Source organism: Grus americana, chromosome 20 (genome assembly GCF_028858705.1).
Source record: "Grus americana isolate bGruAme1 chromosome 20, bGruAme1.mat, whole genome shotgun sequence".
Taxonomy (NCBI): domain Eukaryota; kingdom Metazoa; phylum Chordata; class Aves; order Gruiformes; family Gruidae; genus Grus; species Grus americana.
In genome coordinates this window covers 1,735,247-1,752,973 of record NC_072871.1, presented here as the reverse complement: position 1 = coordinate 1,752,973, position 17,727 = coordinate 1,735,247, and the positions used below count along the sequence as shown (strand labels likewise).

General features: G+C 45.7%; 1 protein-coding gene across 3 annotated transcripts in view; it reads right to left on the bottom strand.

The window, feature by feature from the left end:
- PNPLA7 (patatin like phospholipase domain containing 7) overlaps positions 1-17,727 on the bottom strand; it is a 126,493-nt gene that overhangs the window by 27,536 nt on the left and 81,230 nt on the right. For all 3 annotated transcript variants that reach the window (XM_054848335.1, XM_054848336.1, XM_054848334.1), the window contains one exon: positions 4,626-4,782. In XM_054848335.1, the coding sequence (XP_054704310.1) occupies positions 4,626-4,782 (157 nt within the window). The remainder of the gene's footprint in view (positions 1-4,625; positions 4,783-17,727) is intronic.

Below are 17,727 nucleotides of genomic sequence, written 5' to 3'. Positions count from 1 at the left end.
AGAAGGAGAGAGACAAGGTAAGTAAATGCACATTTAAAAATCAGATTCGGATGTCCTGACCCTGTAACATTAACACGCCATCTACATGATCATTACTTGACGTAGCTGCTAAAGGGCAGAAGTAGGACGGTTTGGTGCCGTACCTGGGCAGTTCAAAGCAAGAGGTGTGTTTGGGTTTTTGCGTGCAACCTTTTATCTGAATTTCCCAAATTCTAATGCCTGATTTAGGGTTAATTTCAACACCCCAAGTAATACGATTGAAATGGTAAATATCAACCATCAGGCCTTATCGTCACATGAAAAGAGATTTTTTTCCTCTAACTAATTTTTAAGATCTAAAAAACCCACACCCGGTACTTTCGTCTTCTGTTGTTAATAACCTCAGATACAGAATTCCATCTGAAAGGCGACCAGAGGGAACACTTCAGCTGGCCTACAAGGGAGAAGCAATCTGTCCTGCTTTAATTCTTGCAAGCAGAGAAACCAAGTGAATAAAACCCTCAAAACCAGTTGATAAAGTTTTAAAGATGCAATTAAAAAGCACCGAGCCGCCGCAGAGTGCGCCTTGGCAGGCCGACACTGTCCTCGAGCACCAGCAGGCTGGAGGACGCCCAAAGCAGGTTCTCTGCTGCGGCTCATCAACCCAATTTAAGAGACAATATGCGCACGCTCATTTACGTACACTCTGTAACGAACCTCTTATTTATTTAGGATTCGCTGCGCGCTTTAAAGCTGCTTTAGCTCCTGTGACCTTTCGCTGTGCCGGAACCAGTGCTAAGTCACAGCGAGCAAGACTCCCTTCGCCTGGGGGACTGGGACCAGTTTATTTCGCTCATCTTCTCTGGTCGGGAGGTGTCTTTCCCATAATATCCTGCCCGCTCTTCACGCCAGTCTCTTTTGGCAACGTTTCCCTACTCAGTTCAGATTTTGTGTTTATTTGCAGGGACCTGTCCTTGTAGCTGCTGTTAGACAGGACGCTCTGGCGTACAAACAAAACAGAGTAGGATGCAAAGTGATTTACAACACAGCGCACCTACTAACGACACTCTCCCTCTGACTTCCGCAGGAAAGGACCGTTGCTGGTCCCCATCGCGTGGGCATCGCACCCTTCCCCACCGACCCTTCTGCTGAGCCACACAGTCCCCCCGCTCCTCCTCCGCGTCCCCAGCCCATCCTTAACCTGCACCCGGTCCCGCACGGGCTGTGGGTACAGGCATCACCCCGCGATGGCAGAGAACAGCTTTTTTTTTTTTTTCCTCAAAACAAAGAGATGTAATGGATCGAGAAGAGTATCGGGATGCGGTCTGACAGGGGCCGGTGGTTCTGCCTCCCCCCTCCCCTTTGTAGCAGGCAGCTCCAGGAGCTGAGCTGGCTGGGAACAAGCATGACAGGGAAACCAAAAAAAAACCAGTGTGATGAATTTTTGGCCAGATCAGCTCATTTAAACCACAATATCTCCCACGGCGCAAATGCTAGAGCAGCGTGAGGGAGAGGCAGAACCTCATGACTGCGACCTCAGACCCCCCCGTCTTCCCCCCCCGTTTATTTTAGCTGTCACGCAATCACAGACAGCAAATGACTGCAGCGTCCTACCCAGCACTTCTTAATTCTCGTTGTGGGAAGCTGTTTAGCCACACATTCCTATAACCATATTCCCTTCAACGGCAAAATATTCCATTCTTTGGGAAATATTTATACTTTGAAATATTAATTCTCCAATTAACAAACCAAGAAAGCCCAACAATCTGGAAACAGGAAAGATTCTGTTTGTTTTACTGCTTAAAGACAGAAGACACAGAGAAGAAAATACAGGCTAACTAATCTGACTGGTAATTTTTATGCCCCTCTGTATTTTGACAAAAAAAGTAATTTATTTCTTTGCTGCTTCATTAGGTCCAGAAAACACATCCCATTAAAAACATCCCTTCTCCCAGCCCCAAGTGTACAACTAGAGATATGCCAATTTCTAAAAATGCCAAAAAGAGAAATAACTGCAGGACAAAACCAGCATTTATTTTTATGGATTAAAAAATATATATATATATAAAAAAAACAAAAATCAGAGTTATCTAATCCATCACAGCAAAGACATTTCAAAAACTCCCACAGGCTAAAATGCCAGGCTGCAAGGTTTTGCACAAAGACCACTCAGCAATAACCTTCAGCAGCAAAAGCTCACAGGCTTTAGAGGAGCAGAATCAGCAGCTTCTGTCGCGAAGAGCGCTCAAGGCTTTTTGCATAACGCTGGCTTAACGACGGACGCTCCCCAGAGCATCTCTTGCACAGCAGCAGCCTCCTGCAGCGGTCCTCGCCGGCAGCGACGCTGCTCTGGAGGACAGCGGGAACAGTCCTGCAACTTTTGGACACTGGGAATTTGGGGCTTATCTGAGGGATTTGTCCCCTCGCTTGGTCCCTTTGGGTGGATCGTCCATGAATCCCCACAAACCTCCCCGCGACTGCACGCAGAGCGGGTGCTCACCGGAAGAAGCCACTCTCCTTGCTCAGTCTACAGTTGCCGCAACACAAGAGAAAATAACTCAGAACAGCCACTGTTAAAAAGATTTATAATCCCTCAGGCTACTTTGTACATTAGCTGTGATCTGAACTTGGAGAGAGGGTTTTCATGGCTTTCTTCAATTTACAATGCAACCATTTTGCTGGACTGTGCTGTTAACAGTGAAAAGGGCTTCAAACAGAGCGGTCTTTTCTTTTTCCCTTCTCAAACCCTTGAACAATCTCTGGTTTGGATGTGGACCTGGCAAGCTTGTCAGAACACTCATGAAAAACCTCAAGTAAATCCATTCTTCATCTCATTAATAAGATGAAATGTTTGCTCTAACAGAGGTCATCCACCTCTCCTCCAGCTACTTATTTAGAGATTTCAAGGTACCAATACCTGAAAGAGCCCGAGGCTGGGCCAAAACCTGCCTTTTCCTTTGTGACACATTCTCTTTTGCAATTTGTGTTCAAAAGTTAATCAATAGACTAAATTTCCTCTTTTCATCTTTAACTATTTCTGGTAAAAGCGAGTGTGATTCCAGATTAGGCTGGCGAGCTCAAGAGTTGCAATGCTGGAAATGAAGCCAGCTTTGATGGGAGCACAGCCCTGAGAAGCCCAGAAAACAGCATTTCCAGCTCTGCATCACCCCCTGCGCAGGAGAGATCGGACAAGTTAACAAACGAGAGGAGATAATCCTCTGGACAAATGCACAGAGGAAAATCCCATCGCTCTAGCCTAACCAAGAGCAACGGAGAGAGGGCGGTGAGCCACAGATTGCTGGAGGCTAGGAAAACATCGCAGGGAGGTACCGCCAGATGCTGTCCTGTGAGCGTTTGGTAGTGACCAACGTGGGAAACAAGGAGGGCAAGGTTAAATGCATGTCTGATACGATTCAGTACATTTGGTTTTATGTCCTTCACCTCAAGCCTCCTCCATTTTTGCGATTGCAGCGAACCGCTCTGTATCATAACCAGTTTGTGTTTCGGGTGCCTCCCAACCCAGCCAGGCACAGGCGGTTCTTCTATAAAAAGCACAAAATCCACGTTCTTCTAGCAAACAGTGCCAGGGAGGTGAAACAGAGTCCCATGGGCTCTGCCCACCAGGACAGCACAAACACGGGGGGCTCAATACGCATTTTAATGCCCCAGACTATCTAGCTTGCAAAATAAGTGGTATCTTACCAAAATACAGGAGATTTTGTCTTAAAGCCATGGCAGGTTAGAAGGCACTTGGGAAAGGTAAGCAATATACACCTATCGACTACAGGCTCCTATTTTCCCCTAAAACTCAAGATCTAAGCAGACACAGAGCTTAATCTAATTTAGGAAATTCCCCGTGTTGCTTCCCTTTCAATAAGAAAACCAACATGAAAATCTGGTTTTCATACGAACAATACAAAGTTGTAACTAGCAAACTTCAGAAATACACAAGTCTTCACCTTTAGTCATTTTGATCTAGTCTAATCTGGTGCCAGTACAATTTTTCTCCAATGTCTTATCAATAAATAAATTCACCCACAGAAGTCACTATTTAAAACAACCTTCCCAAACCTTGGTTTAACTATGAAAATATGTTTGTATTAAATATTTAAAGTTAAAAATTTCTCCTGAACCAGAGTACCGCCACTCTGGAGTTCTCAGGGTACACCGTGAATTACACATTTTGTATTTAGTTTAGAGAAGGATTACCTCTGTCAATCAGTTCCACTGAAAAATGACAGCATGTGAGAACGAAAGAGAGAAAATTATACAAAAGAGAAACACATTTGTTGAGAGTTGGAAAGGAAACAGATTCCAGCACATAAAAAGAGAAGATAAAACAAAGATAAACACAGGCTAACACACTTCAACAACATCACTCTACGTTTATAGCACGAGTAGAGTTTGTGCAGAGCGTTTGACTCCTGCCTCCTCGGGCGCTCGCGTCGCCTGCCAGCAGGACAGCGAGCAGCTTTCCCAAGTCGCTCCCTCGGTGCGAGGCAGGGGCCCTTTTTGTCGCACAGGCACCGAAGCGCAGATGGCTGCGCTTTCCTCGGGCGGCTGCTCGCGCGTTGCTGCCTGCTAAGGCTGGCGGTTAAGCTCTTCCCTCCGTCTGAGGAGAGAAGAGCGACGTTCCCAATGCTTACCATGGCCCACTGCCTAGCTTTGATCCTCATCTGATTGTAGCTGCGTTCTTCGGCGTACAAGGCACTCATAAAAGCACCGATAGATGTTCCTCCGATCATATCTACGGGGATGCCAGCTTCAATCAGCGCTCTGATAACTCCCACTTGGGAGCATCCCCTGTGTCAAGAAAAGAAAAGAAAAAGACATTATCCAACAAACAGCGATCGAAAGAGCACAGAAACACAAACGCCACCTTCTAAGGGAGCTCGATGGTGCACGAGCTGAACTGCCAGTCTCTTGCGAAACAAGCCTCGGTGCCAGAAGAAGATGCGATGACTGCAGAAACGTTCAAACAGACTCCCCTCGGCCGCTCGGAAGTACAGACCACCCAGCCGGACTTCAGTATGAAAGGCAGCGATACGAAAACAGCAGCCAAGAATGCAGGCAGCGGATACGCGAGGGAAAATTCAGCGTGGCTTTTAGGGAGCAATGCATCAAAAACTCTACTAGGGTTCTTCCAAAGCAGCCAAGAATGGCTGAATTTTGGAGACCTTTCCACAAGAGTCTTTTCCAGTGATTCTTCAAAGAAACTCAGCCAGCCTGGGATGACGGGATGGGGCACCGCATGGATTAATAATGAATTTGAAAGATGGAAAACAAAGAGCAAGAAGAAACAAACAGTGATGAGAAGGCAGGAGTTTTGTTCAGCAGACAGACCCAGGAAAGGGGCAGATGAAGAGGCAGTGTTTGAGGATTCCTTCAGGATAGTAAATCTACAATCTTCCCTGATTTCAAGAAGTGCAGAAGGACCTCAGAGCATTGATGGAGTCGAGTGATCAACAACAACAGATGAACCTCAGTGCTGATGGGACAAGAGAAAAACAGACGTAGCAATGTCCCTCCAGCAATGAGCTCTTTTGGAACCACTGCGGATGTTCCCTGAAAAATATTAACCTAGTGTTCAGTGCAAATTCAAAAGGCAAATCACAGAAACCAGAATAAACCAGAAAACATGAGAACATACATCCAGGATGCACCAGCATTTTGAAAACTGCAAGCAAGCTCAGACTTCTCACTAAAAAAAAAAAAAAAAAAAAAAAAAAGCAGAACTAGAAAATGACAGAGAGAAACACAGATGATGACCAGAATATGAAAGGACTTCACATGAGAAGAAACTAGCCTCAAATCTCCGACTGGGGAAGATCGTGACTGACGGGAGACATGCAGGGCCAGCCAATGATATCACCATGCAGAAAGTTTAATGTAAAGGAAAGAATTTATGCACAGACACGTGTATGTAAAGCACAAATTGGGGAAACCACTGCTACCACATGCTGAAGAGGTCAAATCACAAATGGATTTAAATGTGGGCTGGATGAATCAGAGGTACCAGGCTGTCAGTGGCTACGAAACGTGAAAAATCGGAGACGCACCCTTGCGTTCAGGAGGCTCAGAAGCTGCTAAATGCTGCAAAGACTCGTTTCTGAAGCAATCACTACTACCTGCCATTGGAAATGACAGATCAGAGATGGAACATTTGATCTGATCTTTTAAACAGCAATCCCCTAATGGAAGGGGGATCCCTGTCCATTCCACAGAACCATCACAGAAACAGAGAAATTAGCAGCGGAGGCCGATTGCCTTCTTATCAGTACAAAAGTACGGCCTCTGGTTTCAAACGCTTTGTCCAATTAATACCAAACATGTCAATCAGTTCATTCCAGTTCATTCCACCTGGATGGCTGCTTTGCAGTCTAAGCCATACAGCACTAAAAATCTTCCTTTTCCCATTTTCATCCCATTTTTCAGTTCCCCCACGGTTTGCTCTATTTCCGTCCTCTTTCCCCTTGCTGTTTACATCCTATAAATACTTGCTAACAGCTGCCCAGTCCACCGTAGGTGTCATTTGGCCAAGCTATGCTGAACGCATTCTTTCCATCTAAATAAATCCCCTCCAGCTGCTGAAATGCCTCGAGACAGGTTCTCGGTTATACTGGTGTAAATGACTTCAGTGACAGATCTGCGCTGGTGTAATCCAAGAGCAGAAAATGGCTCATTTAGCTTTCCTCTCCAAATTCTTCTTCCTCTGCTTTACTATTGCTTCTTCTCATAAGACACCCTAAGTTAAAAGAATTCTATTTTTATCCCTGCCAGAGGAGCCCATTGTTTTTAGGCTTTTAGATCGCAGCTATTTTTGCAATTTGCTTCTTGTGCCTGGCACTTCCTGCTGCCTTATCCTTGCGTGGAAGTCGCTAGCTGACACTGATGTTTCGCTGAGGAACAGACCTTACACTATCCAACCTGCTTTCTGGAGAAAGCCTCCATCATGTGCATTTGTTAAGACACGTTAAGTACTGTAAAGCGTTTCCTTTTGATGGAGGGCAATTTTAAACTGGCCAGGACTAGCTCCAGACTGGATTCTCTCCCTTTAACCTCTTCTGAAACTGGATATCCTCATTCATGCGTCCATAAAACATGAGGGATTTGACGTGATCACTCTGGATTTGTTTTTACTTTGCTGTATGATGCCCTTGAATGAATAACAAAAGATTTGTACTACTTCTATTGGCAAGCTATCACCTCGGTGTCGCGCATCGGCAGAGTCCCTGCTACATGTGTAACAGCCACGCATCTCCCCCAGATGCATCGATTCCAAAGCACTGACCTGCAAGATGGGAATGAAAGTGCTTTTCTTGCTCGGAAAGGGACCTCCTGTAAACTGCTCGACTAAATTATGTTTCATTTCTACACGACTACAACGCTGATTCTTCCAGTTCCATGGATTCGTGGTTAGGTGCAAACTAAAATCACAAAGGAAGTTAAGTGTGCCTGAACCCACCCAATTTCCCCACACACCACCCGGCCTCCTAAAGATATTACTTCTTCCTAAATGCTTTCTCCCCTCCCTACAGCCATCATTACCCCAGCAATACTACTACGTGAAACTTTTCAACAACTCCTCGCAGTTGGTTCTCTTTCGGCCACTTCTCCGCAGCTCACGGCGTACGTAAACACGGGCAGGCTGCCAAGGGAAGCTGTGTGCCGGGGCCGGCGCTTTGCCAGGCAGCACGCATCCCGCTCACTGACAACCTGCCGGCGCATCACGGATACCCGGTGTGGGCAGCTCTCACACGACAGCTAACGAGGAAAAGAAACTGAAGCCAGGAGCTACGTCCCTGTTAACTAAAAAAAAACCCAACAGCCAGGGATTGTGCGCTTCTTGTAATACCAGGCACAATTTCACAGGGGATGTGTCCCAGTTTAGGGCGATATGTGAAAATACAAGTGTTTGGCAAGAGGAGCACAAAGGCCGATTGCTTGTGGCAACGCTGTACGTACACATCAGCGCCAGAGCTCGCGTGGAGCGGAGGAAAGGATGGGGAAATCTCCGGTTAACCGGGTGACACAGAGCTGAGCATCACTTACTCCGGAGGTAAGGAGGAACAGCAGAGGCCATCTAGATTTGAGGAAGGAGTTTCTCAGATGCACAGTACGCTGCTGTTGCTCCACGTGCAGCTGTCCTTTGCCTTAAAGCCGCCTGACGGTGCAGCTGGATGGAGCATTTCCCCTGCCAGGATTAACGCCTGTCCCCAGGACAGTGACAGCAACTCCTGGCACCAAGGACAAATGACCTCGAAGATTACTTCCAAATAATTTGCACCAGAACCCAAAGATTTGCCTGAGAAGTGCAGAGTCCATATATAAACAAAAAATCTTTTCCACCGTGTATCTCTCCCTAGGACAGGCCTGATTCATTAGTGCCCTTTGCAGAAAGAGCGGACAGAGCACCAGGCAGTTTGAGGAAGAACTGGAAATAAGAGCCACGCTCCGTTCTCACCCCTGCCATTGCCTCACAACCTGATCTGAGCCAGGTAAGTCACGGGCTGCGCTGTGCATCAGCCGCCCTGCAGTGCCACTTACCGCACTACTTACCAAGCTCCTGCTTGCAATATGCTTAAAAAGCAGAGCCGTGCTTCCTAAATTTCAAGCGGCATCTCTTCTTTTTACTAATGATCACAAATAAGCGACCACAAAGCAGGCAGAGGAGTTACGGGGTTAAAGACTTGCTTCCTTGAAATAACACGGCACAGCAAGCAGAGAGCACAGCCCTTCTGGCAGAAGGTCTTGCAGGAAAATTCCTGCTTCTGAAACAAGCCCTTGCTTTCATCTCCCAGGAAATGCCACCGACATGTGACTGTAATGCACGAAGGCCAGAGCACGACTGATGAAAGAAAAATTCTTCTGCGAGACGTGCATGTGTCTGCTCCACACGTGCCTGCCAGAGCTCAGATTAGATACAATTCTCAGGAAGAAGCGAGCAAATGCAGCAGGACAGTTCAGATTAAAGTGTCAGCAGGAATACAGGCTGTCCTCTACGCTCAGGTCAGGGGGCTGAAGAAAATACAATTAATACAAAAACAGAGACTGGGCACCAATGTTTTCTCCGTAAGCCACGTTTAACATATCAATAGGATGTTACCTGTCAGCGTTAGGAAGAACAAACATGATACTGTGAGCACACAGACAGGGGACACTTGTTTCTCAGACTGTGACTAATGGGGTAGCAAGGCAAGGCTGCAGCTTGATCACGCCACACACCTCCAAAGTCCACTTCAGTCTCAGAAAGGAAGAGAAAATCCAGCTCAGGTATTCAGCCTCCGCAGCACCCACCTCCTCTCCTAATTGACTCATCAGGATGAAGGAGATCTCTCTGAATGCACCGAAGAGATGTTATTTCCTTTGGATAAAAACAGGATTAAGGTCACGGCTGCTGCAGCGCTCTACCGTGTCTCTAACCAAAGCCTCCCCGCAGCAGGACACACGGCTTGCTGCACCACCTTCCTGACGTAGTTAAGTGGCAAAGTAGGTAGAAAAACAGAGAAATTGCCAAGGGGACTTTACTGAGCTCCACCAGAGCCTAACAAACCTGAATTAAGGCTCCCTCATAACCCTAAAACTCCTGCAGAAGCAAAGCTATACAAATAAAACCAGCTTTTAACAGCTTTGATTCAAAGAATGTTAGGAGCAGTTGTTAGCTCACCCAGCTTACAGGGTAAGCGCAGATGAATATGAATTTACTACATCCATTTTAGAGACGAGTAAAAGCGGTGCATCAGACGATTCCCCCAGCGCTGCTTTGAAAGCACTAGAAATAAAAGTGATGGTGACTGAGGTTCCAGCCCACGGGAACGGACAGGACGTCTCGAAAGGTACGGCACATGGGCTCACCTGTGCTTCTCGGACTGGGATCCTGAAGCTGGGGCTGGTTACTGAAGTAGCGGGTCCCAGACTAACAGCTACAGCTACAGCCAGCACAGAACTGGTATCTGAGTAACATCTTCTGTGGTGGAGGTGGTGGTAGATACCTTCTCAGAGTTATGCTGGAGGCACGCATGGTATTGGGGCAGGGGGGAAGATTCGATGTTATTTAATAGAATGGTATCTGGAAACGTGAGATAAAGAGAAGTTTCTTCTTCATATAAAAAGCATTTTTTGGTACATGTTTTGTTGCTAATCCCAACATTGAGTGGCACAGTCACAGACTTAGAAATCAAGCAAGTCTTCTACAAGTTACAGCTGTATTATCTCCAGTTTGGCACCTTCAGTCTTTTGCAGCTGCAACAACAGATACAAACATTGCTTTGAGAACTAACCATACTTGTATCTTTCCAATGACATTATTTCCCAGCTTTCCTGAACATAAAACTTTCCAGTATCACAAATTTGCCAGAATAATTATAGTGATTGAGCTGTCAGCTCAAAGGGATAACAGAAACCAGACCGCTCCATTTCTGCTCCTGCTGTACTACTTGCACACTTAGGAGGAAGTTTCCAATCAGGACAACATTAATTAACTAAGCCCCATTTCTAAGCTAAATAGAGGGAACAGTCCCACCCCAACATCCAGCTACCAACAGGATCCTTCCCAGCAGCTGCCCTGAGGGAAGCTTTCTCCCTTCCATTGCCCATTTTTAAAACTGTCCCCAGTTACACGTGTATTGATCCAGAGACCTGAATTCCTCATGTGTTCCCCTCCATTAGCAACAGCTTTGTTTCATCCTCCCCCTTAGCTTTGCCCTCAGATTCCCACCACGTCCTTAACTCAGAGATCAGGAGCGTTTTCCCGTTAGCCTTGCCACGCTACAGCAATTGCACGCAAACCCCGCGCACTCACGGCTACGCAGCCATGTTCAGCAGAAAAGGCAACTCCTACTATTTATCCCAACCCCAGTAAAACTACCTTCCTGCAAGAAAATCCAAATACAAACATCCTTTTAGCACTGATCTTGTTTCTGCTTTATATGCTAACTTCAAAACGAGCTTTAAACAGAGAGATTCGTGCCTGACACAGAAGTAAATGAGCAAAAATTGTTCGGCCCTTCCAGGAGGGCTGTCAGGTCTACCCAGTCCTGGGGTGTGAAGGGATATGTAAGGCATTGGAGAGCAGAAAAAACACAAAATAAAGCCAGAGTAAGAGTAAATCAGAAAATGCTCCAGGGTTTTTGTTTTCTGATCCCACCTGCCAGCAGCATGCTGGATCCGGTAGGTGCGTGCAGGAGGAGGAAGGAGGGAAGAGAGGCTGAATGGCAAAATGTATTCCCCCCATCACTCTCTCCTTGGGGATGCCAAACAAAATCTGATCTTACTCTGAGCCAAGAAACAATTCAGTTATCTGCAAAGAAAAATAATTTATTTGGAAAACAAATCTATCGTCCTTCCCCCACTCCTTTGAGACTTATTTGTGAAAAGTCTTAGAAGAACCCATTTTGAGCACAATGTCTGGAAGCTGCAGAAATGACAAAAGCATAGCGCTTTAAAGAATTTAACTGTGATCTTATAACTTCTCCAATCTCCTTTTTCTTAACAGGAAAGCTCATTGCCCAGATAAGGTTAAACAGAGATTACTAAAAATCACAGCAATGAAAGAGCTTTACCGTCTTCCTAAAAGCACATGGACCTGCCGACAGAGCATTACAACTGCTACATGGAAAGCATTCCCTCAAACCTGCAGCTCTCTAACACAGCACGTGTTTTTTCAGCTGATAAGAAGAGGTGCAAAACTAGTAACAAGAGTTAAACCACAACTCCACCATCTCCTTGTTTAATTTCATCTGTATATCAAAGCGCTGCTATGAATAAATGAGTTTGGTGGGTTGAAGACTGGAGATCAGGACAGAAGACTCCAAATAAAAATAAAAAAAGAATTAATTGCAAGTGCTTTAAGTCATAACTTTGAAGTAGATGGCTCCCAAGCTCCTGCTGCTTGGAGGATTTAATAGAAGCCATTAAAATCTTCAACCTCCATGGCAAAAGGGAGCAAATGAGCAATTACATAGGTGCTACAGATGGGAAAAAGAAAAATCAGATCATTAAGCATTACGTGGGTGCCAAGCCATATGAACACGGCTTTTATGTGCATGTGATGACCCAACTATTACACAACTCACCAAGCAATTAGCATTCAGATCTGATAACAGCCACACGGCTCTGTCTGTGTTTAAGACAACTGCATTTTGAGGCAGAATTTTGAACGAATGCATAAACACGATTAATATGGCTGAGCTCTCGGGCAATACACAAGATGGTCCGTCCCTGAAGAAATCAAAGCGTAGCCTCTCAGGAGCAATTACGCTGCAGTCTATTACCAACCATTTGCAAACAGAAAGTTTGAAGCTTGCAGTACGAGTTCACAGCCATGTCTCATGAGGTTTTCTCAACAAAAGCAAATGCTCAGAACTCACTGTTTTATTTTTAGGACTTGGGTTTTGTTTGTTCAAACAATATGCTCTAGGGCTGACCTGGATAAGACTCAGATTAGGTATCCAAACATAAGTTATCATCATCTTTTCTAAGGAAGAGTTCACATCCCTTATGTTTCTCCTTCAACCTCTACAAAACAGCACCAAAAGTAAAATACCAAGTCAAAGGTCTAATTTTATCCTTAACCTTAAAGAGTTTAGGCTCCTCTCTGTTATTTTAGCTCCTGGATATTGCACCCTGAAATCAAATCTGCTTTTTTGAAAGACAGGGAATCCAGGAGCCTGACTGCGTGGCTGACACTGGGATTCAGGTTTCGGTCTGGTTTATCCGCATGCGGCAATGGATGCTCTACTCATGACAAGAGCACAAACATGCAGGGCACAGGCGTTCTCCAAACACCTATATGAATAATTACAAGCTCTGGAGCCTCCGTACATCAATCTGAGCTTCAAAAAGGCATATAATAAAAATTACAACTCCACTCTGCGCCAAGGTACAGATATCTATCTACACACACAAAAAGATATTACAGGTCATCAAATAGCTTCCCTTCCTCCGAAACGCACCTACCACAGCAGCAAGCTAGCCGTACGTGAAGGAGGGTGAAGACTGCAGGCTGACTAATGCAAAGGTCACGAGGATTAACCTCGGGGCTGCAAACTTTCTGCCCTTCCAAATGTCAAAAGACAGATTTGGCCTGGTGTACAAAGGGATTACTTTGAAGAAAGGGAACGGGAGGAAGGATATTTCAAGTATTCAGGGTGGTTTTTTTTTCCATGACACAAAGCAGATTCAGCCTCTTTCATATCATTTTGATACTTCCACACTGCAGAAATCTTGCTTCATCAGCTGTTACTGGCCACTGACAGCCTGCAGATGCTGGACAGTAAGCTTCATTCTTCTTTTAAAAGAAGGGAAAAAGCATTTTTCAAGTTTCTTTCATATTTCGGTACCATTTCCTGACACCCTTTACAGCGATACCAGGATGAGGAATGGGATCCTTTCAGCAGTGCATATTCTTCAAGACCTGTCTTGCTATGGAAAAGGGAAGTGGAGTTCTTATGTACCATCTCGGTATCTTGAGCAAGCGCTTGGAAATGAAACACAAATTTCATGGATGCTGCCTGACTGTATCGGGGGAGAGAAAAAGAAAAAAAACCCCAGGAATTTCAAAAAAATCCTCACTCTTATCTTGCATAAGTAGAAATTAGGCAATGGTGTGAACCGAGTGCAGAAGGACCCAATCTGTGCCAGACTGGCTCCGTACGGCACTGCCAGACACCGAGCTGAAGACAGGGATCTCTGCCAAACCCAAGCAGAGCCCAGCACCGCTGACCACCACGGCTGCTTACCTGCCCGAGGACAGTGCCAGACCCACGTTAGCTCTACAATATCACACACCACCACGTCCAGCCATTAACCTGGGTACCAGGAAAGCAAACGCACCCCCTCCCCAGCTGATTAGGACCCGGCACATCCTACAGACTCCGTTTCAGAGGCTGCTACTCAGGAACCTGCTGGCTTCCACCAGAGCTCCTCTCCTGCAGCATCTCTGCACTGCAGGAGAAGGCACCCGAGCTGGCGGTGCCCAGAATTGGCTAGGGACAACAGGGTTTGCTTGTGTGGGTGCTTTGCTGCCCAGAACGGGCAAGGATACTCTCCAATCTCAGCAGCCCCTGCAAAAATGCTGACCCATGTCTTGGCACTGCACTCGGACAACACAAACAGGGTTACCAGCAGCCTGGTCATTCCTCAGCCTCTGCACACTGGAATAAAGAGTTAACATTTTCATCCAACCCATGGGACGAGAGCATAAATCCATATGCGTTTAGAGATAACAATACCCTCCTAAAACCCCAAACAATTCCTGGAGGTAATGGTTTATACTTCTCTTCCATGTAAGCGCTTCAGAGCAATTTATAAAGGGTGACCTGCACAGATGCCAAAGCCAAAATGGCAAACACCTCATTTCACAAAAGGAGAACACAGGTTTTAAGCGTTTAAGCCATTTGCTCAAGCCTATGCAACGGCAGGAGCTGAACAGCAGCGAAGTGAAATCCTGACGGCCCATTCCTTGCTTCAGTGATTTAACCCTCGGTAGCTGCAGTAACTCACGACACCACGAGCATCTCGGAGAGGCAGCTGCTGCTCTTTCAGAACCGTCCTAGCCAAGGTCAGAATGAAGAACAATGGTTTTAGCAAGAACTTTATTGCATAATTTACTTCAGAACAAGCGTTTTATCAGATTGTTTTTGAATATTTCAAAGAATCAGAATCTAATTTTACATTTTTCAAGCCCTCTGTCTACTGTGAATTTTAAGCACTGTGAGATAGAGATAACAAATGAAGGGGATACCTGTACCCCACTATAAACCACTGAGAGCAACCTTGAACATTGCTATCAATAATCTATTTGCAAAACGCAGTGCTGTCCTGAAGCTCGCTGCATGACCTGAGAATTATCTCAACGCAAAGTGCATGTCTGATGACAAATAAGGACATCCCCAGGATGGTAGAAGCAGTTGGCAAAGTGCATTTTTTTGCAACAGGTTCTTTGAGAGAGGACTTGAAAGCAAAGACTGAGAAAGGAACTAATGGGCAGATACAAAGATGACAAGCAGGAATGCCAGTGGAATGAAAAGGGTGTGAAGAAACCAGGTAATCTCACGGCTTGGCTGGGTCAGAAAAGGAAAATGGAGAGTTACAGACTAACAGAGACATGGCCAGGTGGAAAAAGAAAAAGAGTAAATAGATTATATATGATCTAGATAGGAATGGAAGCATGGAGAAGACATTCTTAAGCAACTTCTCAAGATGAGCATTACTCTTCTTCTCCAGCACAAGGAACTGGTAATACCGGCACACTGGGCTCCATCCATCCCTATCCCTCGTACCTTGGGGTACATAGTCTATGTACAGTTTTGAACCCAGCAAAGGAGCTAAAAAACATTTACTGTGTTCCAACTTACGTGAGGAACATCAAGAGTCCAGGAAAATCCCATGGGATTTTCTTTCATCTCTGTAATCTCTATATTGGGTATGTTTAGGATCCCATAGGGAAAACCACTTTCTGACGGTATTTTCAGTGCATGCCTCCAGAGGCAGCTTCTGAATTCAGGCAGCAAATTCCTTCCCTCTCCCCCCTCCACGTTCTTTGAACAGCACATTGTCTGGGGGCTTCTGGTCAAGTTTAATAGTTTAAAAAAGCAACTCCCCTCATGCTTCCTGTTACTACCCTGTATTTGAGGTACAGAAATTGATCTTACGAGCCCACCATCCCCATTGCGAGTACTGCAGTGGTACTTCTAAGACCATGTCCACACACACACTTCTCCCAGCGATAGGGGTAAAAAGCCTCATATCCTTAGCTATCCGTCTGAGTTGAGGAATAAGAACTAATCTTTCTTAAGTGCTAGAACTGAATCCGAAACACCTGCACCATAAAACTTCAGGCAGTGTCCCCAGAAGATTCTGTTATTGCCTGAGACTGAACGTGAGGGTTTCATAACCACAACGCTGCTATCACCTGCACTGCAGGAAAAGAAGCTACAGCATGGAAGGTGCGTTGTCTGCATCGTGCGAGCAAACCGTCCATCCCGAGGACAGCACTTTGTCATTGGAATGTCGTTTCCACCTCACATTTCAACTTTTTATTCCTCAGCGTGTGATGAAACATCTGAAAGCTGGGCTATGAGATGTCAGCTCCACCACTGCGCTACCAGCCAGCCTGCTCCACCCCATGGGGTCCAGTCCTGACCTAGGAGCTTTCATTTTTATTACTCCCTAGAAGACTCACTAAGCTTAGACATTTTTCTGTGCAGTCTCCTCTGTTTTCAAGGAACAGACATGCTTCTCTCTGCTTTTGTGGACCATGGAGCAAAAGATGACAGTCCAGAAGGGATCGCAGTTGCAAGATAACTTGCACAGCTACAGCTCACTGCTCTTCTCCCCAGCCGCAGTGCTGGAGACCAGACCTTCCTGCATTGCCGTTTGACCTTGGTCTTTGGTAGAGCTAACAGCCCCCAAAAAGAAGAGGGTTTATTTCTAACATCCCTTCTTTGCAGCACATTGCCGCATTAAGTCCAGCTGCTTCGTTACCATGTTATGCTGATGAGTATTTGCATGTTCATTAATTTTGGCAGCTTGTCAACTTTTCCTTAACCAATTCAAGCAAGGGAAAGAAAACAGTGACTTCATAACTTCTCTCAGAAAAAGCTGATGAGAATCTCACAGGAGCTGAAAGTGGAATTTCTGTTGCCTGCAGTGCATCCTCTTGCCAAACACCAAAGATCCGCACCATGCAATGAAGCGGCAAAAGTTTCTCACAGTTAAGATGGCAAAATTCAAAGTGGGAAGCACCAAGCAACTAAATAACAGGGTAACCACAAAACACCTCCTGTCCTCAATTATCACGGGAAAAAGACAGAATTAAGAATCAGCCTGCCCTCCCCCAGGATGGGACCACGGGGGGGGGTGTACATTTTCAGGCTCCTCTCCAAGTCAGAATAACAAACCAGACAGAAAAATAAAACAAACCCCAAAACATACTAGTGTCTTTATTAATCATTTCTGACTCCTCACATGAGCATACTGCAAATTCAGGCTCTGCACTTACGCCAACTCTGATACCACTTAATTGCTGGGAGTGTAATTAAAGGCCATGGAACATCAACAACAGGTCCCTTTGCCTGCCAAAGGCAGTCGGGAGCTCCCCAGAAGGCTCTCTGTCCCAGCGGACAGGGGTGTGCAAAGCTCTACGGTAGGAATACAGTATCTTACAGCATTTCCTTGCTTTCAAGTGTTTTACATGGATAGGCCAGGTCATCAATACCCAATTTCAATTCCCTTCCAAACAAGTGCAGGGGAAGCACTACAGGGTTTACTCATGTGCAAGACCTCCTCGCCTCCTAACCAAACTTGCCTGCTAAAAGCATGCATCAACACTCAGAAAAGAAATATGATCTTCTAAAGTTCTCAAAATGACTGTTTCAAGTTTTTCCTTATGTTATGTTGGGAGCTTCTCACCAATCCTTCTCTGCCGTGTTTGCTCAGAAACACAAAGGGACACAGTGACAGCTGGGAAACCTCTCCATGTGCTGCCAACATTGCACCCAGCCTTCAAACAGAAGTTAAGGGTTCTTGTACCTGCACTGGGAGACACATGTGTGCATCCACCACATCGCAAGGTGGTGTGTGCATGCCCTACTTTCTCCTTGCCTGACCCACGTATACAGGACAGTCTGACCTATACATCCCTCGGTTCCTTCCAACCGCAGAACGCGGTTTTGCCCAACCTGACTTTGCTAGGGATCACTCACAAGCTGCGAGTCTCTGTCCCAGTGCAGACTAAGCGCAAATAAA